The sequence below is a fragment of the Phyllostomus discolor genome, chromosome 12, assembly GCF_004126475.2.
Source record: "Phyllostomus discolor isolate MPI-MPIP mPhyDis1 chromosome 12, mPhyDis1.pri.v3, whole genome shotgun sequence".
Classification (NCBI taxonomy): Eukaryota; Metazoa; Chordata; class Mammalia; order Chiroptera; family Phyllostomidae; genus Phyllostomus; species Phyllostomus discolor.
The window spans coordinates 30595119-30619329 of NC_040914.2; the positions used below are offsets into that span (position 1 = coordinate 30595119).

At 52.0% G+C, this 24211-nt stretch overlaps 2 protein-coding genes across 6 annotated transcripts; both read right to left on the reverse strand.

Moving 5' to 3' along the window:
- Window positions 1–317: 317 nt before the first annotated feature.
- Window positions 318–7876, reverse strand: SLC27A5 (solute carrier family 27 member 5). The gene is made up of 10 exons (XM_028530466.2): window positions 7110–7876; window positions 6184–6393; window positions 5668–5826; window positions 3421–3545; window positions 2362–2556; window positions 2188–2278; window positions 1378–1576; window positions 1097–1194; window positions 672–802; window positions 318–582 (listed from the first exon to the last, which is right to left on the reverse strand). Exons 1-10 carry the CDS (start codon window positions 7789–7791, stop codon window positions 406–408), a joined length of 2067 nt encoding a protein of 688 aa, XP_028386267.1. The 5' UTR covers window positions 7792–7876; the 3' UTR covers window positions 318–405.
- A 1349-nt stretch (window positions 7877–9225) lies between these two features.
- ZBTB45 (zinc finger and BTB domain containing 45) lies at window positions 9226–16321 on the reverse strand. Of its 5 annotated transcripts, none has more exons than XM_036013444.1 (3): window positions 16073–16321; window positions 12685–13975; window positions 9226–11092 (listed from the first exon to the last, which is right to left on the reverse strand). In XM_036013444.1, the coding sequence occupies exons 2-3, from the start codon at window positions 13973–13975 to the stop codon at window positions 10836–10838; spliced, it is 1548 nt and encodes a 515-aa protein (XP_035869337.1). In that variant the 5' UTR covers window positions 16073–16321; the 3' UTR covers window positions 9226–10835. The 5 variants fall into 5 exon arrangements, with proteins under 5 accessions (XP_035869337.1, XP_035869339.1, XP_028386281.1 ...); XM_036013446.1 differs by having other exon boundaries at window positions 16043–16321; XM_028530480.2 differs by having other exon boundaries at window positions 16022–16321.
- Window positions 16322–24211: the final 7890 nt, after the last annotated feature.

Here is a 24211-nt window from a genome sequence, read left to right on the forward strand (position 1 = left end):
AAAGGTTATTTTGCCTCATTAATTTATTTTTAGAAAAAGGGGGAGGGAGGGAGGAAAACATCAATGTGGAAGAGATACACCAATCAGTTGCCTCTCTCATGGCCCCAACTGGGGACCTGGCCTGCAATCAAGGCATGTGCCCTGACTGGAAATAGAACCAGCGGCCTTTCAGTCGTCACTCCACTGAGCCACACCAGCCAGCGTTTTGTTGTTGTTGTTGTTGTTGTTGTTCTTCTTCTTCTTGTTTTAACATTTGAAAGGCTTCAGACATAAGACATGCAAGGTAGTTCCTCAGACATGGCTGCTCCAGCTCCACATTAAAGTGCCTCCCTTTATTATTTATTTTTTGGCAATGGTCAGCACTGGGCCCTGCCCCTTCAGTTGTCTTGTTGGCGGGCCAGATATTCAGAGTCTCCAGGTACCCTTACACACAGCCTGGTATATTTCCTGTGTCAGGGGCCGGAAGGCCTGGGCCTGGTTGTCCAGCACAAACAGTGAGTCTGCAATGACGCCCACGTTGAAGCCCTCACGCACCAAGTGGGACTTCACGAGTTTGAAAGTTCTCGTGATCTCCAGGGTGTCCTGCAGGGTCAGTGATTGTAACTCCGACTGTGACCCCCACAGCCAAGACCTCCCATCCACCATACAAACTACTCCCGCCCTGGGCTCACCTGAATACGGATGAAATGGGGGACAGCATAAGCGGGGAGCCAAGTGCGGACATGCTGGTACAGCCTCTGTCCATCGAAGGCCTGGCCAGGGACCAACTGCACAGTGGCCATGCCCACCTTTCCCTCATACCCTGGGAAGCACACCAGTCACTCTCCACCGACCCTTTCGCCTGGCACAGCGCGGTTCACTGGCTGTGTCCCAGCAGTTGCCCCACCACTAAAATCGGGTTTAAAATGAAGTGAACCCTCCCTGCAAACCGTAGAGTCGCCGGTTGGATTCCCAGTCAGGACACATGCCTGGGTTGAAGGCCAGGTCCCCAGTAGGGGGCACTTGAGAGGCAACCACACACTATTTCCCTCTCTCCCTCCCTTCCCCTCTCTAAAAATAAGTAAATAAAAAATAAAGTGAGGTGAACTCTACATACCTGGCACAGGCACACCGTAGACGTTCACCTCTTGTAGGAAGTCCATGAGTGACAACACACCCTCCACCTCCCTCGTGGATACGTTCTCACCCTTCCATCTGCGGGGTAGTAGCCGGGCTTGTGACCACGCCCCTGATAATAAGAAGGCCCCGCCTCTTGCCCACCAAGCCCCGCCCCTCTGGAATCCAGAAGCCCCGCCTCTCCAGTTGGCCTCCCTTTAGTGTCTAATAGCCCCGGCGGCCCCGCCTTCCAGTCCCGCCCCCATAAACCCCGCCCAGGACCGGAAGGTGTCCCCAAGGCGGTCGCGGAAGTAGAGGAATCCTTCGATGTCCATCGACAGCACGTCCCCTGAATTGTAGTAGACGTCGTCCGGGCGCCGCACCTTTCGCACCAACTTCCGTTCCGAAAGCTCTCGAGGTCCGCGGTAGCCCAGGAAAGGGTGGCGGCCTAACACCCGACTCAACAGGAGCCCTGGCTCCCCTGGGGGCATTCATCAAGGACAAGAACCTCAGAAGCCCACCAGCCCCCCGCTGGAGATTTGCAACAACGATGAGCTCCATCACCCCCGACAGAGACAGGGAGATGTGGAAATGGGAGAAACAGACTCAGACACAGGGATAGGGAGATAGAAAATGAGAGACAGGCGGACAGAAGGTGGCATGGGAAGCCCATTGAAAGTAGGAAAAGGATAACAAGGGGTGGGCAAGGGACAGAGACAAATGATGGCGGGAATAAATGTGGCCAGGGCCTTGCAAAGCCCCAGAAGAGAAGACTAAGAGAAGGCAGAGGACAGCAAATTGATGCCTGGGAGGACATGGCTTCCACAAAAAGCTTGAGGCAACAACTCCAATGGAAACCCAGAGACACAGCAGACAAGAGATTGAGACTGGAAAGCCGGGCAGAGCTGAGAAGCTGAGAGACAGAAGGTCCCAGATGGTGGTCAGACGGGCTGGGTATTCAGCGTCCAGGTGAGAGCTGCGGACACCACTACAGGGCACTGACCTCAAAGCTTTGGGTGGCTTGCTCCAGCCAAGGAGGAAGTGGGGTCCCTACCCTTCCCACACCCAGGGAAGGTTCCCCAAGCCCTATACCTGGACCCACAGGCACACAGAAGCCTGCTTTGTCCCTCACAGGCTCGGCGGCCTCCGTGTCAAACTGTACAAGCTCGAAGGGGGACAGCATCTGAATAGAGGGTGGAAAGGTGTCAGCAGAGGTGCTGTGCACTCAGCTTCAATCAGGGTCACTGCCATACCCAACCCACTCACTCGAAGGAAGCAACTCATCTTGCCCACGGCCCCACAGCGCCCTGGATAGTTCATAAAGCCAATGTTGCCTTCTGTGGAGCCGTAGACTTCCAAGATCCGAATGGGGCCAAAGCGTTTCTGGAAGGTCTCCCACACATCTGCCCGGAGTCCATTTCCCACTGCCAGGCGGACTGTATGTGTTCGGTCCTCTTGTCGCTGCAGGGATGTCCCAAGGAGGGTAACAAGGAGCTACCTGAGAACCCTTTCCTGGGAGGGCTACCTCAGGTCTGAGGAGTTACCTGGGAGGCGATGAGGGGTGTATACCAAGGGAGTCTCCCAGGGGGTTCTTACTTGAGAATAGTTACCTAGCATCTGTACTTAGAAGGTTACCTGCAGATATTACCTGGAGGCAGAGAGTGTTAACATGTGGCCTTACCTGGAGGAATACCTAGGGTGACTGAAGGCCTCATCCTGTGTCTTATGTAAGGACAGATACCTGGAATTTTTATCTGGAAGGGTTACTTGGAGACCTTTGCCTGGAGGTAACCTGGTAAAAGTGATTTGAAGCTTCATCTTGGGGAGTTACCTAGGGGCCTTACGTGGGGGTAGTTGCCTGTAGTCTTTCCTTGAGGGCTTGCCTACAGGCTTTATCTGGAGGGATACCTGGGGACCTTGGTTGGAGACAGTTACCTGTGGTCTGTACCTCATTGTTCTGTAAGGATGAGGCTAGCTTACATTTAATGAGTTTTTCCTGAGCCACACTGTGTTATAGGCATAGTACATATGTTTAATTCTCATCATACCCCCTTGAGATATTATCCTTGTGTTCCAAATGAGGACACTGATGCTGAGAGAAGTGAAGTCAGCTGCCCAAGGAAGCACAGGTGATAACTGAAGAAGCCATCATTGGAAGCCTTGTGTGGGACTCATCGTATGTGGCTCTTGTCTGGGGTGTTTAACCTGTGGGACCTTGCTTGAGACCTGTACTTGAATACACCTTAGAGCTTTACCTGGTATGACAGCACAGCTGGGATTTCATACCTAAGGTGTTCCCCCCGGAGCCCTACCTGAGTATCTCACCTGGGGAGTGTTACACAGGTACCGCAGGACCTCACCCACATATGGGACCACAGTCACACCATGTTGCCGGCAGTCATCCCAGAAGCAGGAAGCAGAGAACTTGGGGGCCAGGACACAGGTCGCTCCTGGGAGGCAGGAGAGGAATGAGTTTCAGGTCATGCTTCCAGCTGCTGTGAGAAGCTGCTTTGATCTGAGGCCCCTGAAGCCTAGGATGACACTGGGCTCATCTCTATGTCCCTGGCCCAGCCAGGACTGCCTCCATTAGAAAAGCATAGGTGGGCCCGCACTTGAATCCTTGTCCAGGATGTGTGGAAAGCTTGGTGCCTCGTAGAAAGCAAGCACTGCTCAATAAGGGCTATGAAAATTAATCATTTTTTATTATGATAAGTGTTTTATCTGAGCAGAAGTATAGGCTGGTAAATGGGTGGATGGAAAGGTGAGTGGGTGGATGGATAGATGTTTTGAAGGATGCTCACTCACACGAATTAATTAATTTTAGGAGCCACTACATTCACCCCCGGTAAGTGAACCGTCCTTTTCTGATTCCTTTCTCTACAGCTGGCTCTGTAGAGGGCACTCTCCCAAACTCAACCCTAATCCTCAACAGAATCCTGCAAGTAAAACATCATCATCCCTGCACCCAATGGGACAACGGCTGGTGTGCTTGGTTAGTAGCAAGTGTACCTTCTTTGAGCCTGTATTTCTGACAGGGAGGTAAAATGTAAAATGGTTGCTGACCCTGGCTGGTGTGGTTCAGTGGATTCAGTGCTGGCCTGCAAATAGAAGGGTCACTGGTTCGATTCTCAGTCAGGGCACATGCCTGGGTTGGGGGCCAGGTCCCTAGTTGGGGGTGCATGAGATGCAACCAATCCATGTTTCTCTCCCTCTCTTCCTTCCTTCTTCTTTCTCTAAAAGTGTATAAATGAAATCTTTAAAAAATAAATAAAATGGGTGCCTGAACCTTGAAAATGACAGCTCTCCGAATGAGATTCATGATTCAGGAAAGGTCATCAAGAGCTAGTAAAACCAGGTGTAAGGTTGGTAGAGAGTTTTCCAAGTAAAGGTCTCCATTCACCTCAGGCTCTTTAAGTTAGGATAACAGTTATGAGCTGCCTCCAATGTGATTAATTAGGAAGCACAATGAACCTGACCACACAGTTCTTGCCAAGAGTAATTGAACTGAATCTAAGATCTCTAGAGGGAATTTCCAGTCTAACAGGAAACACAAGGAAAGAGGAGCAAAGACCAAGCAATGAGACTAACTGTGAGAGACAATTTGACCTTTGCGGACATTTGAACATGAAGTGTGCATCAGATGGTACTAAAGAGTCGTTGGTTGTTAAGTCTCTGTATCTAAGCGATACATACATAGATACAGTTGCAAGTGAAAAGATACTATTTCTAGGATTTGCTCTAAAATAATCCTGAGAAAAATTCATGTGAAATAAAACTGGCAATATGTTAACAATTGTTGAGGCTGGGTGTGGATGAGGACATGGGAGACTTCATTGAAGTATTTATACTACTTTTGTGTATGTTTGAAATTTTCTGTGATTTAAAAAATATTTTAATATAAAAAAGACAAGAGTAAAGGAGGAAGTGATAAAAAAACTATAACAAAATGATCATGGTGGCTGAAGCTGGGTTGTGGGTGTGTGAGGATTCACGTAGAAATTTTTATGTGTTTAAAGTTTTTCTTTTTTAAAGATTTTACTTATGTATTTTAGAGAGAGGGCAAGGGAGGGAGGGAAACATCAATGTGAGAAATACAGTGATAGGTTGCCTCTCACATGCGCCCAACTAGGAACCTGGCCCGCTACCCAAGCATGTGCCTTGACTGGGAACAGAACTGTGCCTTTGGTTTGCAAGCTGGCGCTCATTCCACTGAGCCACACCAGCCAGGGTGTGAAGATAAAACTTTAAGGAAAAATAAGAAAGAAAGAAACCACTATGGAGAGGTCTCCATGTGAATTCCTAGACAGGTGTCCTAGCAGACAGCCCAGTGGAGTTCTTGGTGAGAATTTCCTCACTGGGACAAGAGCTCACATGAGTGACCTCACACCAGCTCTTGTCACCTCCTTACTAAAACAGCCTTTGGGGACTATCTGGGTGTCCAAACCTCTGTGCAGATTCTCCTGGGGCTCTCTGCCGTAAAGGGAAGACCCAGGGTGCTGGATAACCTATGGGGCCTTGTCAATCCAGCCTGGCAGTCCCCTGCATTGCAGAGGTTATCAGAGAAGGGCTTACCGAGCTCCAGGCAACCAAGGACCCCGAGGACAAGTCCCATCACATGGTATAGAGGCAGGACCGTGTAGACCACATCATCAGCTGTGACTCCACCCAGAGACAGCATCCTGCTCATATGTAGTATCCGCTCATGCGTGAGGATGGCGGGCTTCGGGAGACCTAGAGGATGAAAGCATGGGAAAGGTGGGGTGGCAGGGGGACAACATGCAGGGCTGGGTCTCCATGGTCAGGTCTGCATGGTCCTCAGAAGCTGGTTGAGTGTGAGGATTTGCAGGTGGGTTCAAGGAGGTCTGGTAGGTTTGGGGTTCAGAGGTGGAATGCTCTGTTAGGGTTTCAGTGGCTGTTTGCTAGGAAGACGGAGGATTCTGGCACTGACTACTCATATCACATTGGTGGGGGCGGGGTTCAGGCCAGATTTCACAATCAAAGCACAGAGTGGGTTTTGGAGGTCAGGTTTGGGGTCAGGTCAGGGTGAGAGTTCAGAGGTTGGGGCTAGGGTTGCTGGGTTGCTCTCACCGGTGGTCCCTGAGGTGTAGATAAACAGAGCAGGGCTCCGAGGTGTGATCCCAGCATGCAGGTCAGCAGGCACGGGGTCCATGGGCGCAGCGTCAATGGTGGCTCCCAGCGCCCCCACACCCGGTGTCCGGGAGGAGAGGCTGAGGTAGAAGCAGCGGATTTTCTCTGCCTGCAGCTTGGGGAGGATCTCCTCCAGGTTCTCCTGGAGGTCTGCGGGGATGGGCCAGAGAAGAAACTGAGGCAAGGCACACCCTCGAGGTTTGGAGGGGAGACCCGAGACCCAGAGATGGGGCAGAGGAGCTCACTGCCAGCCCCAAAGAATGCAGCTAGCAGACAAAACTTCTGTGTTCTTCTGTAAAGAACCCCACGAGTACCGTAATGTGCTATGTATATTGTGCAGTTTTTACCCAAATTTTTGAGGAAAGAATAAGGATGTGCATTATACATGGGTAGTACTAATTCTGTGTGTGTGTGTGTATAAAAACATATTTTTAATTCTTTTATTTATGCTTCTGCCTTAAAAGTATAAGTCTAGAAAGCAATAATGATATCCAGATGCAAAATAATATGCTGGAATATGAAATTGGTTTTCTTTCTAAATATAAATAAATAAGTAGTTAAAATATTAAAACCAATTTTTCCCCCTGAAAGTTTGGGCCCAAAATGTGGGTGCACATTATATACGGCAACATACGGTAGTAGTTATTGGCAAAAAAAAGAAAGAAAGAAAGAAATAGTCATGGTAAACAAAAACAAAACAAAAGAAAACAAGAACACTTCTGGTAACTCCAGTATTACTTTAAAGTTCCAAGAGCCTCCGGAGTGAGCCAGGAGGAAGGAGCTCCTTGCCCAGCCCCTACTTGGACCCTCTGAACAGTCTGTGTCTGTCCCCTGCCCCATCCCCTTCTGTCCTCTGCTGTCTTCACCTGGGTCTACTACCAGCACCCGAGCCCCAGAGCTCAGCACCGAGTGCACCAGGGGCCCCCCGCGGATGTGTGGGTTGATCCAAGCCACCGCGCAGCCCAGCTTGGCCAGTCCCAGCCACAGACCCAGAGCTGGAATGTACTGGGAGGGCAGCACCAGGAGAGCAGCAGATTCCCTGGTCCCCTGGCCCGCGATGTCGACCAGCTCTGCCTTCAGGGCCCACGCCGCCCGGCAGGCCTGGGTGTCCAGCTCCCCGTAGGTGACTGAGCGGCCCCCGCGTCCAGTCCACACCAAAGTCACGCGGCCCGGCTGCATGTGCGCCCACCGCTCAAAGGCATCGACGAAGGTTAAGGGGGGCTTGCGGCTCAAGCGCACCCTGATGTCCAGGCCCAAGCGGAGGATCCCAACGATGTGGGCCACGTCGGCGGGCAGCCAGCGCAGCCCCGGGGGTGGCCGTGCGGGCAGCAGAGCCAGCACGAGAGCCACGGTAGCCAGACTCAGCCAGTGGGGCATCCAGGGAAGGAGCAACGGCCGCGCCAGCGCGACCAGGGCTACCAGCGCGCAGCAGGTGGGGTCCCCCAGGAGCCAGCGTAGTGCCAGGGCCACGGCTGCAGGCCATGGGGACCTCCCCAGGCTCAGCAGCAGGAGCAGCAGCAGCAGTGAAAGGCGCAGCCAAAGACCCATCGCACCAGTTCTGTGCTCAGGGAAGTGACGGCAGAACGCCGGGAGCTGTTGACCTCGACCTCTGGCCCCTGGCTGTTCTGCGCAATTGTGACAGCGGTGCTACCAGCCCCAGGACTCTGCTGCCACCCTTCTTCCTTCCTCTTTTTTTTTTTTTTAAGATTTTTTATTTATTTATTTTTAGAGAGGGAAGGGAGGGAGATAGAGAGAGACATCAATGTGCGGTTGCTGGGGGTTCTGGCCTGCAACCCAGGAATGTACCCTGGCTGGGAATCAAACCTGGGACACTTTGGTTCTCTTCCTCTTTTTTAAAGATTTTATTTATTTATTATTTATTTATTTATTTAGACAGAGGGGAAGGGAGAAAGAGGGGAATATCAATGTGTGGTTGCCTCTCACGCACTCCCTACTGGGGACCTGACTTGGCCGGCAAAACCAGTTGTGTGCCCTGACTGGGATTGGAACCGAGGACTCTTTGGTTCGAAGGCCCGTGCTCAATCTACTGAGCTGCACCAGCCAGGGCCTTATTTTCTTTATTATTTGTTAATTTTATTTTTTTATCCTCACCCAAGGACATTTTTCATTGCTTTAAAAAAATTTCTTTTTAGAGAATGGGGAAGGGAGGGAGAGAGGGAAACATTAACGTGCAAGAGAAACATTTATCAGTTGCCTCTCATTGTCACCAGTGCCCAAAACCCAGGCATGTGCTTTGGCTGGGAATTGAACTTGTGACCTTTCAGTTGGCAGTACGATACCCAAACAACTGAGCCATGCAGGCTAGGGGTATTTTTATTGTTGTTACTTTTTAATCCTTGCCCAAGGATATATTTACAGATCTTGAGTCAGTGGGCAGGGGGAGGTTGAGAGAGAGAAACATCCATCAGTTGCCTCTCATACCCGAGCCAACCAGAGATTGAACCCACAAGCTTTTGGTTGTATGGGACACTGCTCCAACCAACCAAGTCACCCAGCCAGGGTTCTTCTTTTTATTCTTCAATTACAGTTGACATTCAATATTAGATTAGTTCCAAGTGTACAGCATAGTGGTTAGATAACTTTATGTACCTTAGGAGGTGATCTCCCTTACACCTAGTACTCACCTGGGACCATACAGATATTGCAATATTGACTATATTCCCTATGCTGTACTTTACATCCCCCTATTTTGTAACTGACAATTCTTAACCCCTTCACATTTTCACCCAGCCCCCAACTCCCTGCCCCTAGCCCTTCTACCCCCACCTATTTGTTTAGCTCTGTCTAGTCCTGTGTTACCTCTCTGCATCTGTGAGCACCCACTGTGGACCAGGCACTTGGGAAATGGGCCAGGGGCAGAGTCAACAGGACAGCAAGGGCAGTGGGCTGCAAGCACAATCTGCCGCTCCGCATGCCACACCTAGAGGTTCTCCAATGACACCCACTTACTTATTTTTTAGAAAAGATTTACTTTATTTTTAGAGCGAGGGGAAACATCAATATGTGGTTGTCTCTTGTGCGCCCCCTACTGGGGTCCTGGCCCACAACCTGGGCATGTGCTCTGACTGGGAATCCAACTGGGGAGCCTTTGGTTCAGCGACACCCACTTAATCTGCAGGGAGATTAGGCTTGGCTGGACTGAAGCTCTAGCCAAGTGTACAGTAAGTGCTCTCGCTAAGTACTAAAAGTAACTTGTGCAGTGTCCAAATTCAAAGCTAGCTCTGACTCCCACTCATGTTCTGTGCTCTGTTGAACAGATGTATCTTACCATCAGTGGGGACCATATGCATGGTGGGGCCCCTCACCTCTGGTATGCAGTCACAGGGAGTTCAGACAGGCATTGTCAGTAGCCCAGGATCTGGGACACCACCCTCCAAGCCATACCATCCCCTCAACCTGCCCCAAAGCCTTAGGGCAGGATGCCCAGACCAGGGGCCACCCCTGTGCTAGAGGTAAGAAAGGAGTAGCCTCCCTCTGAACTGGCAACAAAACTGATTGCAGGGTTTGGTGACAGGAGCTTTGCCACCACTGTCTTCAGCAGCCCAGCAAGAAACCCAAGGGTCCCAGCTGCCACTCTGACACCAGCCCACCTGGCACTCCAAATCTTGCCTGCCAGGGCAGTTACGCTTGGGCTCAGATCCCCTCATGGCAGCCTTGCTTCAAAGACCCTCTGGGCCCCACAGAACTAAGGTGCTCAACCATCATGCCCATCAGAGCAGGGAGAGGAGCTCTAAAGTCCGAAGGTCTTGGAAGATCTGGGGGACAGGCTTCAAAATTTGCCTGTTGGACAACAGCAACAGTGAATGGGGTAGAGATCCACCTGTGGCTTCTCTCTGAAGACACACCTCATATGGGGCTGACCTATACCCTCCAAACAGGTCCAAGGGCTCTCTGAGTCAAGTGCCAGTCATATGTGCACCCCATTCCAGCACAGACAACAGAGAGATGACCAAACAGACTTGTCTTTGCCCCAGGGAGGGGGGCACTGAACCACAATGCCCACAGCCAGTCTGTGAGAGTGAGGAATACACAGTTCAGGAGCTCACAGCTTCTGGGTCTGGGCCCGAGAGCCAGTCTTTAATACACAGTCCATGATGAGTCCATTGGAGCTCCTTTAGGTGCCAGGTGAGGAGTGGCTATGGGAAAATGCCGGGGATCTTGCCCAGCCTGACACTGGGGTAGAGAAGCAGCCTAGATGGCACCCTACTCAGGGAAGGCGGTGGAGCAGGAATCGAAGTTGGAGTCAGGAATCCTGGGCCCAGCCCCAAGCCTGATAATCCAGTTCAGAGGTGGTGGGGTCCCAGATCAGCCCCAACCTGACACTACCTAGGAGGGGTCTGAGTTGGGCCCATGGACAATGGAGGAGGGCCTGTGCTCAGGGGACAGCGTGGTAGAATGGCTGGACGGTGGTCAAGGTGCCTTGGTGGATATACCTAGCTGGAGGGCGTGTTAAGGGGTCCGATAGTGGGTGTGGCATAGCCCACTGGCTCTCAAGACCCTCTGAAGGGTGTGACCTCCTTCAGGGACTTGGTCGAACCCATGAGGGGCATGGCCAGGCCTCGTGCCCCGAATCAGGGCGCAGGGTGTGCAGCCAGGTGGCGCTCCAGCAGCGCACGGTGCGAGAAGACCTTGCCGCAGGCGGGGCAGGGCACACGCTCTGGTCGGTGTGTGCGCATGTGCACGTTCAGCGAGCTCTTCTGCGTGAAGCGCTTGGCACAGACAGCACACTGGAAGGCGCGCACGCCCGTATGAGTGACCATGTGCTTGAGCAGGTAGTCGCGCAGCGAGAAAGATCGCCAGCACACGGCACACTGGTGGGGCTTCTCCCCTGCGGGCGACAGGGTGGGCCCCGCATGTATGTCAGCTGGGAAAAGACACCCCGCCCCCCACCAGCAGGGACTCCCCTCCCTTCCCCTCCCCTCCAGGACCAGCCATCAACCTGGAATCCCCCTGCCTGACAAGGTCATTCTGGGACCAACCTCCACCCCCAGACCATACTATCCAACAAGGACCCCACACACGGCCTGGTGTATCCCCTCCTCTGTCCTGCTGGGGCTCCCCTCTCCCAGACCCTTACCATCACACCAGAAACCCACTGACTGTCAGGGTCTCGCAACTCCAACAGGTACCCTCCCAGTAGGGAACCCCACCTGTGTGGGACATCACAGCCCATTGGGGCTAGCCTCTCATGTCCCTATCCCCAACCCTGACGACGAGGCCTCCCCTCCCCCCATTCCTACCATGCCCATAGAGGATTCTGAACTCTCATCTGTGGCCACTATTCTGGGGATGGTCTGGTAAGTCCCAGCACCCTTTACACTGGAAGAGACCTGGACATATCTATCTAACCCCTTTCTGCTGGAACCCCTTCCTGCTGGCCATTCTAATGTCCCTGGGGAGACAGAGCAGACTGCCCCTCACCATGGGTCAGAGGAGACAGGCTGTGCTGGTCCCTAGAGTCATCTGGTCTAAACAGAAGCCTTTCTCAGAGGCAGGTGGCTGTGGGGCAGTGCCTAAGAGGGGTTCTTGCAAACCAACCAGGCCTGGCACCCACCCGGCTAAGGCCACACAAAGCTGGCAAATCTTGGCTGGTACTGCTTTGGGGCCACTGTTCTCTCTCCTTCCTCCCCAAGGCAGCCAGGTGGAGATTTCAGGCAGAGATTTCAAAGTCTAAACTAAACTACTTCATAGAACATTGATGCTCCCCAACATTCAGTGAAATCCTAACTTCCTGGCCCAGCAGAACTCCCCATGCTGCTCCCACTGGCTTTCCAGACAAATCCTTGCTTTTCTTAGAATCCATCGGGACCTTTGGCATTGTATACTTCTGTGCTCCCCAGGAGCACCCAAGACAATCCTGTGACGCACTCAGGACCTGCCAGCAACTACCTCAGCCCCTGGCTCCACAATCCCCAGCACAGCACTCTCCTTCTCCCCTATCAGCTTCCAAGCCCACCTCCCTGACATGCTGAGGTCCAAGAACTCCCTACAGCCTTGGGGAGCTTCATATCTCTCCTCCAGGCGTAATCAGACCACCTCTCTTCTTGTTTCCCACGCTTCCCCAAGGGCAGTGAACCCATACTGCCTTGCACCCAGTCCCAATCACTGGATCCACTGACACCCAAGTAGACCCATGAAGGTCCCCACAGCACAGCTCCCCAACCTGGCCACGCTGCCACCACAATTCCATCCCTCCAGCTCCACCTAGTGACTTAAGGCCACACTGCCCATTTCCAAAGGGTAGGTTCCTGCCCCACAACCTAGCCTTAGGACACATCTCACACCCCTACACTCCACAGATGTAGCACTTGGGGGCTCAATTCCCAGGTTCCTCTAGAGTCACCACCCCCACCCAGTGCCCAATCCCACCTAAGGTTTGAATCTCCAATGACTCAGAGGCTGAGACACACCCTGGCTCACCGGAATGGATGAACATGTGCTTGGTGTAGTTTTTCCGTGAGCTGAACGTCTTGCGGCAGTGACTGCATTCATAGGTGGGTGGCTGGGAACCCGCAGTTTGCGTAGAGGGGACCAAAGGGGCAGAGGCACGAGCAGTGGACGGGGCCGGAGGCTCCCCCAGAGTGGTACTGGGGGCAGCCTCCGGCTGGAGCACAGGGTAGAAGGTGGCAGGGGGTGCGGGGGCTGGCCCAGAGGGTTGGAGAGGGTGCTGCACCGGTGGCCCTGGAGAACCCAGATGAAAGGGGAAAAGGGCTACGGGCGGCCCTGGGGTTTTCACGGCAGGCGGGCGAGGCCCTGATACAACACAGTCAGGTGGGGCTGCGGCCTCGGTGGGACAGCTTTCCACGGCCGGGCCCTCTTCCCCTTGCCATGCAGAGACATAACTGTCGGGGAACACGTCCTCAGCTGCCGAAGGCCCCCGAAAGAAGTCCCTCCCAGTGCCGTACTCGGAGAGGACGGCGGATGCAGTTGGTTCCTCACGTGCGTTGTCAGCAGCAGAGGTAAGGAAGCCCGCGGGGCATTCGGGGAAGGAAGGGGGCGCCTGGCCCTCGCCCGGGCCTCCGCCCTCGCCATCTTCGCCATCAGTGTCGTCATCTGTCTCCTCGTCCTCATCCTCCCCACCCTCATCTGGGCCCGCAGGCAGGGCGGGGTCAGTGGCCGATCCCTCTGCTTTGGCCGGAGCAGAGGGCGCAGGTAGCTGCAGGCGCGCCGGCTGACGCTGCTTGCGGCTGTGAGCCGCACCTGGATGGCCCAGAGGGCGCGCGGCCAGCAAGTGACGCAGGCGGTGGCGAAGCTGTGCAGGCGCGAGGGGCGGGGGCACAGGCGTGGGCAGGGGCGGGGGCGCAGGGGTGCCCGGGACAGGGGCGCGGGTGCGGGCAATGATCTGTGTGCACTCGTCAATGACGGTCTGAATGCGCAGCACTGAGGCAGCCGTGAGCACCTGAAGTGCTTCGCCTTGCGCCACCACCAGTGAGCCGCTGTAGAGGAATTCTACGAGCTGACGCACTGTCTGTGCGGGCACTACAGGTGGCACGCGGATCTCGGAGTGACCGAGCAGCAACTTGTCCTGGAAGAAGGGTGAGCCGGCGGCCAACACACACCGGTGCGCGCGCAGCGAAGCCTCGCGGATGCGCACTGTCACGTCGCAGAAGTGCCCGCCCAGTCGCTGCCCGTTGAGGGTCTCGAGCAGCGAGCGGGAGAAGTTCTGCAGGTGGATGTGGTGCACCGCCTCCGCCGCCGCCGCCGCCGCCATCTACACCGGAGGAGGGGGGTGAAGGGGGGAGGTCAGCCAGGAAATCCCTTCTGCTTTAGTGTCCCTGTCCTTTCAGCCTTTGTCGCAGGACAGGGCCCAGGGGCAATTCTCAGCCCTCCCTACCGGATCATTGCAGCGCTCAGCTCAGCACACAGGGCCCAGCTTGATTACCCTACACTCTCACTCTCTCTCTCTCTCTCTCTCTCTCCTTCCCTCCCTCTCCAGGACTTCTGCTGGTCTTGACAACTCCACAGTTTCCTGCAGACCATTGGGGGAAGCTGAGAATATCAAAGGCCTACCATTCCCTTTTCGCCAATGTTGCTTACTACTCAGGGGAGAGTCCAGGGCTGGCATCTCCTGTCTCGACCCATTCACCCACCCTTTCCTCAACTCTAATATCTATCTACCTTCCCCACATCCACTGGAGGGGGCAGCCCTGTGGAGAATAGGGCAGAGACCTGCACCCAGAATAGGCTCACTCTCCACCAGGACAGTTGATACTCCCTCCACTGGTGGCCTCTTTTACTCTGCCCCTGCCACACACCCCAACCTTAGAGCATCCAAGGCCCTGAGCAGACCCGGTTCTGCTGCCTCATCACCGGTAACCAGTGTACAGGAGGTCTTCACAGGGTGGAGTGGCTCAACCTGCCTATTGGACTATAGGCGATCAGGAGTGTGCAGAGTCAGAAAAGGTTCACAGTATGTTGGGCAAAGGCCTGGCAAGTGCCCCACAGGAGGAAAACATGTAGTTTCTGGCACACTACAACACAGCAGTCTGGTGCTTCTTGGAATATGGGTGGTGCCTGTGGGACACAGAGAAGGGACTTGTGTGGCCTCCACAGGGGTGTGTGATTGGGTGGGAGTAAGTGGAGCATGGCTGAGCAATCTGGATGCTTCTTGTCAAAGAGTGGCCTCATAAGACCAGCATTGCCCACCCTCAGGCACCAGAAATAGGGGTTACCACCCCTCCAACGGACTCTGAGAATCTGAACAACTCTGCTACTTCACCCATCAAGCAGGCACCATGCTCACTCAACCTCAGTTTTCCCTCTATCAAACAGAAATAAAATACCTGGCTCATCTCATACCTAGGCCACACATTTCCAGTCTAGGGAAGGAGGACTGGGACAGGATGCATCCTGAAGTCAGTCTAGCCCATGCAGGGTCACACGCCCCCAGAGTGAGGCCTTCCTTAATCCTCAGCATCTACTGGGGTCTTAGACTCACTCTGTCCTGCTCTTTAAGCCCAAATCGCCTTGCTAGGACCAGACCCTTCAGACCGCTTCACACACCTCCACTGCGCCAGTACCGCTGGCTTGGACTGACTCAGTGACCTGTTGGTTTCCCCCTCCTGATCTATTTCCCGCGCAACAGCCAGAGGGAGCCTGTTCGTTCCTAACCGATCGGGACCCTCCTCTGCTCAGAGCCCCCCTGCCACCAACCCCTGCGAAGAGTTCTTGGCAATTCCACAAACGAGTCAAGTCTGCAAGCGCAGTTGCCTCTTCCACAAGCATCCTTCCTCTTTCCATTCACCCAGCATCTAAAGGACTTCAAGTGCGCTCCCGGGAATGGGACAGAAACCTGTGCATCAACACTTAGGGCTGGATCCCTTCCTTTTCCAATCCACTCCTCCCTGGTGTCTGACAGGCCCCGAGTCCTAGTTCCAGAGGCAGCAGGGCCTTCCTGGAGCGTAGGAACAAAGGCCACCTGAGGACACGGCCCCTAAGCCATCCCTCCAGGGCCCGCACCGCGTTCCCGACGCCACGCCTTTGACAACGCCGCACACTGAGCCCCGAGCGCCCTCTCCCGCGCTCTGCGCCACTGCACGTACCCTACCCTGAGCCCAGCGCCCCTTTCTGGTCTGCGCAGGGTGCACCCGCTCCAGCCCGCAAAACCCGGGTCTCTCGCGTCCGCGCCCCGCCCACACCCTGCAGCGCCCCCTCACGTCCCTAACGTGCACTCCAAACCTAGTGCGGGCGCCCCTCTCCTGACACGCCCCGGCCTCCCCGCCGGCCCTGCGGCCGGGGGATGCCCGCCCGACCCCACCTCCGGCTCCTCCTCAGGCACCCGGCCCGGCCGTAGCCGCCTCCGGCTTACCACCGCCAAGGCCGCACTTCCGGGCCGCAACTCCAGCGGAACCGAAGTTCGCGGCCGCCGCGGCGCTGGGAAGCCCTGGGCGGGAGCACGTTTCCGGCGTTTCTATAGCGATTCACCGCCGCCGCCTCCAGGCAGCAGTTCCTGGGAAGCCAATCTCAAATCCAGCGACTGCTGGGCCGCGAGGAATGCCTGGGCCGTGCCACGGTTCCGGAGTCGCCCTAGAGACGGGGCGGAGGTGGAGCCTGTGCTGTCAATCTGAAGGCCACGCCCCTGTGCACGTGCTGCGGACCTGGAGATCTTGTGCAGCCTGAAGCCTGCGAAGGCAGTCTGCTGCCGGTAGCTCGCGTTCGGCGTACATCCCATACGACCCTGGGAGGAAGAGGCCTTGTACCCATGACAGGAGTGCAAGCAAGAGTAGGGCTTGCGAGTGAGGTGGGGGAGCAGACCCCACCCGGCCTTGGAGCCCAACTCTGCGCTGTGCCTGAGCATGGGTCCCAGGCTGAAGGTGAAGATAGCCTGATTGGATGCTCTACCCCTCCCCCGCTCTCCTGCCCCAGGGCTAGCCATGATAAATAAAGGAAGGCTTCTGGAACTGAATGATGTATCTCGGAGCACGGAAAAGGAAGGGTGGAGGGTGAGATGGGTAGTACCTCTGCAGGAGTCACAAGGGATAGAGTCTGTGGGAAGAGCTGTCCAGCCCTAGGGAACAGGATAGGTCTGCAAGGGCCTTGACAGGGACTGGCTGTCCAGCACATGCATGATAGATGGTGAGGCTGGAGAGGTGAGCTGGCCTGGCGTTACTCTCATGGGGCCTGGAGGGAGGCAGGAGGGCCTGGACCTCAGTGGACCCCATGCCTTATACAGCAGGCATGGGGTCTATCTTGTTGGGGGGTGACTTCTCAGCCTTCAGTGTGGAAACAAGGTCAGAGTGCTTGCTTACCACAGCTGTGCTGTAATTGTTTTGAAGGCCGTGGACAGGAGGGGAATATGTTAGGTGGGGCATCACCTTCCCCACTGGCAGCCCCTCCTGTGGCCCATGACCTGAGGAAGCTGATTAAAACCCAAGTCTAATGGCTACATTGTCTTTGTTCAGAATGTGGATCCCTCACAATAGCCTGCCAGGTCCACTGTGTTTACCACATTCCACCTCAGCCACCCCTCTTGATCTCTCCTCTCCATTTCCTGTCACTGATCATTCTTCTCTGGCCTCACAGGCCCCTTGCTGTGCCCACCTCAAAGCCGGCCTGTTCAGTTCCTTTATCCGTAGCACCTCACACAGCTCAGCTGCTAGCACCTCCCCCAGGGAACCTCCCTGACCTCAAGTTTCCCTCCATCTGTCACAGGGCCTGTGAACAGGACGGAGGTCATGTCTGTCCTTCACCTTGACATACAGCCGCTGCCCCTACAACTTAAACAGAAGTGGAGGTGGCAACAGCTGCTTCACTGTGCCCTGGACCTAATTTCATTGGATTCTGGGGCATTGTAAGTAATCTAATGTAGGGGGGCAAAATTCTAAAAATGCCCTGCCCAAATCCCCAGAATATGGCAGGTCTAATCAAGGTTACTAATCAGCTGACTTCACAATGTGGAGATGACCATGGATAGTCTGGGCAGGCCCAAGGTAATCAGCAAGGTCCTTAAAGACTGAAGAGGAAAGCAGAGACTTGAATTAGGAGAAGGACCTGGGGGCCTTTGAAGGTGGAAGGGGCCACATGACAGGGAATACGGGAGTGATGGTTGGGCCCAGAACCTGAGAAGACCCCCGGATGATAGCCAGCAAGAAAACAGGGATCCTCAGTCTTACAACGACTTGGACCTTGATTCTGCCGGCAACCTGAGTGAGCTGGGAAACTGATTTTCCCCCAGAGGTTCCAGATGAGAGCCCCGCCCCACCCACAACTTGACTGAAGCCTTTGTGACACCCAGAGGGATGCTGCAGGCTAGATGTCTGACCTACAGCTAGCTATAAAGTGGATGTTTTAAGCTACTGTGTTTGTGGTTAGTTGTTAGCAAGCCACAAGAGAACAAGTGCAGCTGCCAGAGACTCAGGGTCTCCACATAGTAAGTATCTGATAAATGCCACTATTTCCATGGACTGAATACTTCCCATTGCCTCTCTCATGCCATATGCTTCAACTCTGCCTTACCGCTTTGGTGGTCTCATTCTCCCATCCTTCCAGATCCTACAAACAAGGGGATAAGAAGGGTCAGAGGGAAACCAACTCTCCAGACATATGGCTGGAAGAGCATCAGTGCAGGTGGAAAGGCTTGTGTGAGGACTCTGTAGAGGGAGAGTGTGGGAGGGAGAGAAACTCAAGCCCTGACCCCACTCAGGCCTTGAGAAAACATGTTTTGCTTTTCTCTCCAAAGGCCTCTGTCATAGTAGTTATGGAGGCCTTTGGGGGAATAGCGCAGCCGAAGGCACAGGTTTAATAAGCCAGGGAGGGGCCGATGTGGCCTGAAAGTATTTGAACATTCTAGGTTTAGAGTCTTCAAGGTAGTGGGGGATGTGAAAGGGTAGGAGACAAGGCTGACCATTAAGGGAAGAACCTGGGAGGTCCCAAGGATACAGGCACAGAAAAGAGCATTTAAAATGGAGCTCCTGAGTGGCTGGTGGAGGCAGGACACCCACCCCCAGGGCTTAGGTCAGGAGTCAGAAAGTCCAGTCCCCAGTTCCAGCTCAACCTGGCTTCCCAACCCCCCTCTACCTCCATCCATGGCTATGAGGCTGGCTTTCCAGTTAGGATCCCTTCTGTGGCAGCCACTGTTCGTAGGTGAAGCCTAGCACCCAGGCCACAGTGTCTGCAAGCCCTATGGTAATGGATCTGGGCTGTGCCGGGTGTGGGATGCAGGTTCTAAGGCCCAGACACACACCTCAGTGTGCCAGGAGCTTCCCTTGGTCCAAGGGGTCAGATGCTAAGCATGTCTCCCGGAAAATGTGTTTTGGCACCTGGATAGAGTTGAAACTGAAGGTGGGACCTGACCAGGCAGGTACCAGCAGTGGGGAGGGGTAAGGGGGGTGGGGTGTAGCCTCCTTGACTGGATTGAGAGGAAATGAGACCTTTAGGGTGGGGGTGGGGGGTAGTGGCCGGATCCTATTGAGACACCTGAAAGGGAAATGGACCAGGCCTGGGTGGATCCTGCAGAGGCTTAGGAGCAATGGGTGAGGCCAGGAAAAGATTTAGCAAAAAAGAAACATCCAGAGAGGTATCAGTGACTGCCAATGAGGGTGTGGTGTGTGGGTGGGGTGAGAAATATTTACAACACAAAAGGTTTAATTTCCTTTCATATGTAAAATACAAAGAAGCTATTATTAGCCTCCTAGAGCAGCCAGAGGAAACCAGGTGGGAAGGAGGAGACCTAAATTTAAGTAATCTTAATTACAACTACCTCTGCATTCCTTTAAGGTCCCCACACCCAGGCTATTCATTGATTTTGAAAATGTGAAAAGCCCAAGAAACTAGGAGAACAACATAGGATACGTGAGCACGCTCATCCCCAAATTAGTAATTTTTTAATTTATTGATAATTTGTAGAGAAACTCTTGTTTCAAGTATTTATACATTCATTGGTTGATTCTTATACGTGCCCCTACCTGGGATCCAACCCACGTCCCTGGCATATCTGGATTGCGCTCTAAGTGAGCTACCTGGCCAGGGCAAACTTTTTCTTTTCTAAATTTGTCTTTTATTTGTGTTTTTATTTAGGTCCGGTATTTACTATACTAAAACAAAATGTAAGCAAAAAACATTTTTTTTGGTAAAACTTTGTGGCCACAAGGAAAGCGTGTCCAGGTGGCACACGTGGGCAGTTCTGTTCCTTAAGGTTTCTCGTTCCTTCCTGGGTTTAACGAATACTCTTAAAACCAGATTAAAATGTTCTGTTCTAGTCCCTGCTGGTCCTGGGCATCCTGGGGCTGGGAATTCCAGTGCGCTGGGCCCTGGGTGCAGGAGCAGGTGTGAGAGTGACACTTTCACTCGCTTCTGCAGCCTTTCCCACCCTTGGACCTCAACTTGCTCAAAGGATTCTCTCATTCCAAGTGTACAGACAATCTGATCATGTTCAGTAACTTAACCATGTTGTGACCCTTAGCACTCCCCAGTTTTAGAACCTTCCCATCATCCCCTGTGAAACTCTTGGGACTATTCACCTACCTCCTCCCCTCTTAGGAAACAGCGAATCGAAGGTCGCTGTCGATTTGCTTGAGTTGCAATTTATACCTATGGCATCCCACTCTCTGAGGTCTTCTTTGCCCTGTCTCTCCCCCTGGCTCCTGTGCCCCACAGAGGCTGTGAATTGTGTTGAGGTTGGATTGTTTTTCATTCCTGAGCTGTGTCCTTGGCTTCTGATTTGAAAAGCACTTCCTGGCGGGCTGAGGTGGGTGACGGAGACCAAACACTCCCAACCCTGCTTGCCATGCTGTTCACACCCTGACCTAGCCACGTCCACCATGATGGGGGCCACCCTCCTCAGTCCTCTTCATGTTCAAGACACAAGATGAACCCTTCTCTTTTAACCTCTGGGTGCAGTTTTTTTTTTTAATTACAGTTTACATTGGGTGCAGCTTTTAAAAGCAAGAATGGTTTCAGCTCTCTCCCTCTCCCCTCCCAGAGGACGCTGGATGAAATCTCTTCCAGAGTACTTGGCTTCCTTTCTCCTAAACTCCAAGGGCTCTTCTTCTGCTTCTGTAACTTGTTTCCTGAACCTACACAACTCAGCTAGCTCGATTCTTCTACCTCTGTACCTTTCTTTTCCTTTTCTTCTTTTTTTAATGAGATTTAAACTTGTAAAGTTTACTTATTGATTTTTATTTTTCAGAGAGAAAGGAAGGCAGGGGTGAGAGAGAGAGAGACAAAAGAAACATCGGGCCCCGGCTGGCGTAGCTCAGTGGATTGAGCACGGGCTGCGAACCAAAGTGTCGCAGGTTTGATTCCCAGCCAGGGTACATGCTTAGGTTGCAGGCCATAACCCCCAGCAACCACACATTGATGTTTCTCTCTCTCTCTCTCTCTCTCTCTCTCTCCCCCTCCCTTCCCTCTCTAAAAGTGAATAAATAAAAAATATTAAAAAAAAAAAAGAAACATCAGTTTGTTGTTTCTCATTGGTTGATTCTTGTATATGCCCTGACCCAGGGCCAAATCCAAAATCTTGGTATATCAGGATGACTCTAACCAACAGAGCTACCCAAAGGCCTGTGCAACTTTCTAAATAAACTTTCTCTTATAATTAAAAAAAATAATAATAAAATAAATAAAAATAAGAATATTTTCCTAATTAAAACACATTCACACAAAAAGAAACAAAAAATAGACAAAAAAAAAAAAGCAAACAGACAAATAAAGTGAATGATTTGCTAGTTGTCCAAGTTAAAAGCTTCCACAAACCCACCTTGATGGCTGGTTTATTCCAGCCTGGGACCCATTAAGGGCTCCCTCCTGGTGTTCCAGAAACCCCATCCCCCTTTTTAAATAAAGGTGAACACAAATTAACCATTTTAAAAAGAACAATTTGGTGGATTTTAGTATAGTCACAATGCTATATAACTACCACCTCCAACTAGTTCTAAAACGTTTTACTCCAAAAAACAAAACCTGAAGAAAACTAAAGGAAAATAATAAAAAATAAAAGAACTGCACCTGTTGGCAGTCACTCCCCATACACCCTCTCCATCCAACTCCTGGCACCCCCTATTCCACTCTCTATCTCTATGAATATGCATATTCTGGATATTCCATACAAATGGAATCATACAATATGTGGTCTTTTATATATGGCTTCTTTTCAAAATAAAAGCATGATATTAAAAAATGTTTTGTGTATTGATTTTAGAAAGAGAGAGAGGAACACTGATTTGTTGTTTCACACATTTATGCATTCATTGGCTGATTCTTGAATGAACCTTGACCAGGGATTGAACCCCCAACTGGTGGGTGTATCTGGGTAATGCTGTAACCAACTGAGCTACATGGCCAAGGCCTGCATCTGGCTTCTTTAACTCGGCATCATATTTTCAAGGTTCATCCAGGTCATGCTACATTATTATGGCTCCCTTCCTTTTTATGATTGAATAAGACTCCAATATATGGAAATACATTTTTTTTAAACCCACTCATCAGGTGATGAGCATTTGGGTTGTTTCAACTTTGGCTATTTTGAATAGTGCTGCTATGAACATCCCTGTACAAGAATGTGTTTGAATACCTGTTTTCGAATCCTTTGGGTATGTGCCTAAGGAGCTGATTACTGGATCACATGGTAAATCTATGTTTAACACTTTGAGAAACTGCCGAACTTTTTGCATGATGGCTATACCGTTTTACTTTTCCAGCAGGTTCCAATTTCTCCACATCCCTGCTGACACTTGTTATTGTCCACTTTTTAAAAAGCCATCTGTCCTAAGTGGGTACCAATCATTAATTTCATAGTGGTTTGGTTTGTATTTCCCTGATGAGGAATGATGTGGAGTGTATTTTCATGTGTTTATTGTCCAGGCCACTTTTATATCTGCTTATAAAGGAGCTTCCCTCCTTTTCTCACAGTTGAATACATGCCATAAAATACAGCCATTGCAGCCCTGACTGGGGGTGCTCAGCTAGTTAGGGCACTGCCCAATGCACCAAGGTTTCAGTTCAATTTCTGGTCAGCGCATATGCAGGAATCAGCCAGTGAGTGCATGGATGGGTGAAGCAACAAATCAATGTTTCTCTCTCCCTTCCTTAAAAAAAAATCAATAAATTAAAAAAAAAAAAGTACCTTAAAAAATACAGCCATCACGGTACCCTTCAAAGACTTTCAGTAAATTAACATTCATTGTTGTACAGTCACCAGCAAAATCTGTTTTTAGGACCTTTGTGCAGTCTGTGGTCATTTATGCTCCAACTCAGCAGCCTGGTGTCTGGTGGAAAACAGTGGACCCTTGCAAAGAGACATCCCCCTTCCAAAAGGGCAGGCAGGCTGCTTCTCTCCCTCCTTCCAACATTCCCTTTAGTGCATGCTAATGGAAAGTTAGCCCTGACCAGTATGGCTTAGATGGTTGGGCATCATCTTGCAAAGCAAAAGGTCACTGGTTAGATCCCTGGTCAGGGCACATGCCTGGGTTGTGGGTTCTATCCCTGGTCAGGGCACATAAGAGAAGCAATCAAGCAACTGATCAATATTTCTTTTCTCTCACACTGATATTTCTCTCCCTTCCTCCCTCTCTTCCCCTTTCTCTAAAAGTAAATAAATAAAATCTTAAAAAGAAAAGCAAGTTAAAGGAACTCCTCACTGTGGGGAGAGGGTTTATACAGGTCCCGTCTGCATCTCGTGCAGAATCTCAATGTTGCTGACCCTAACATGGGGAGCAGGTAGGGGCAGTGACAGCCTGACACTGTTCACTGCCCACTCATGTGTTCCTCCACCATGGCCACATTGATACCACACCATCCATTCACCTAATAGTGTCTGCACAGATAATCCTGGCCTACTCAGGAATCTCATTATAGGTTGGGAAATGATGTTTTCCAAATTCTAGCATGTAATTATCTAAGCCAGAACAGGGACCATGTGCTCCTCTGAAATACAGTTTCCCCTGGGAAGGCAGGATCTGAACTGAATTCTCAGAGTGTGGGGCTGCTTTGAAGGCGGCATCATATGGTGACAGATGGGCTTATTTTTCTGGCAGTCTCCTTGAGAACCTTTAAGGACGCGTGGATAGGATGTACTCATTGGGCATCAGTCAGTGACTGTCACTGTTTTTTCTGATGCTTGAGGTACATCATCAGGTTTGGCTTCAGTGTCCTTGTAGCATGTTCCTGTCATTCTTTGGGCACTTCTTACCAGGTGAACCTAGAACTTTCCCTGTATGGTCCTAGAATCAGTTATTTCCCCTGGTTTCTCTCTGTCAGGGAAAGAGTGAAACTCTGGGCTTTGGATGTTTCCTCTCCTTTCCTTCCCTGTCTGTGGGGACCTCCGCCCGCAGAGCTCCCCCGCTGTCACGGATGAGAATAAATCTACCAAGACATGATCTGCTTGGGGAGGAAAGATGACCAGTCTCTCAGAGGAGAAAGGTCCTGAACATTTCCTTTCCTGAGATTTTATTGAGTTCAGCTCACACAGAGAGATACATAGTATGCACATAAAGCTCATTAACCAATGTTC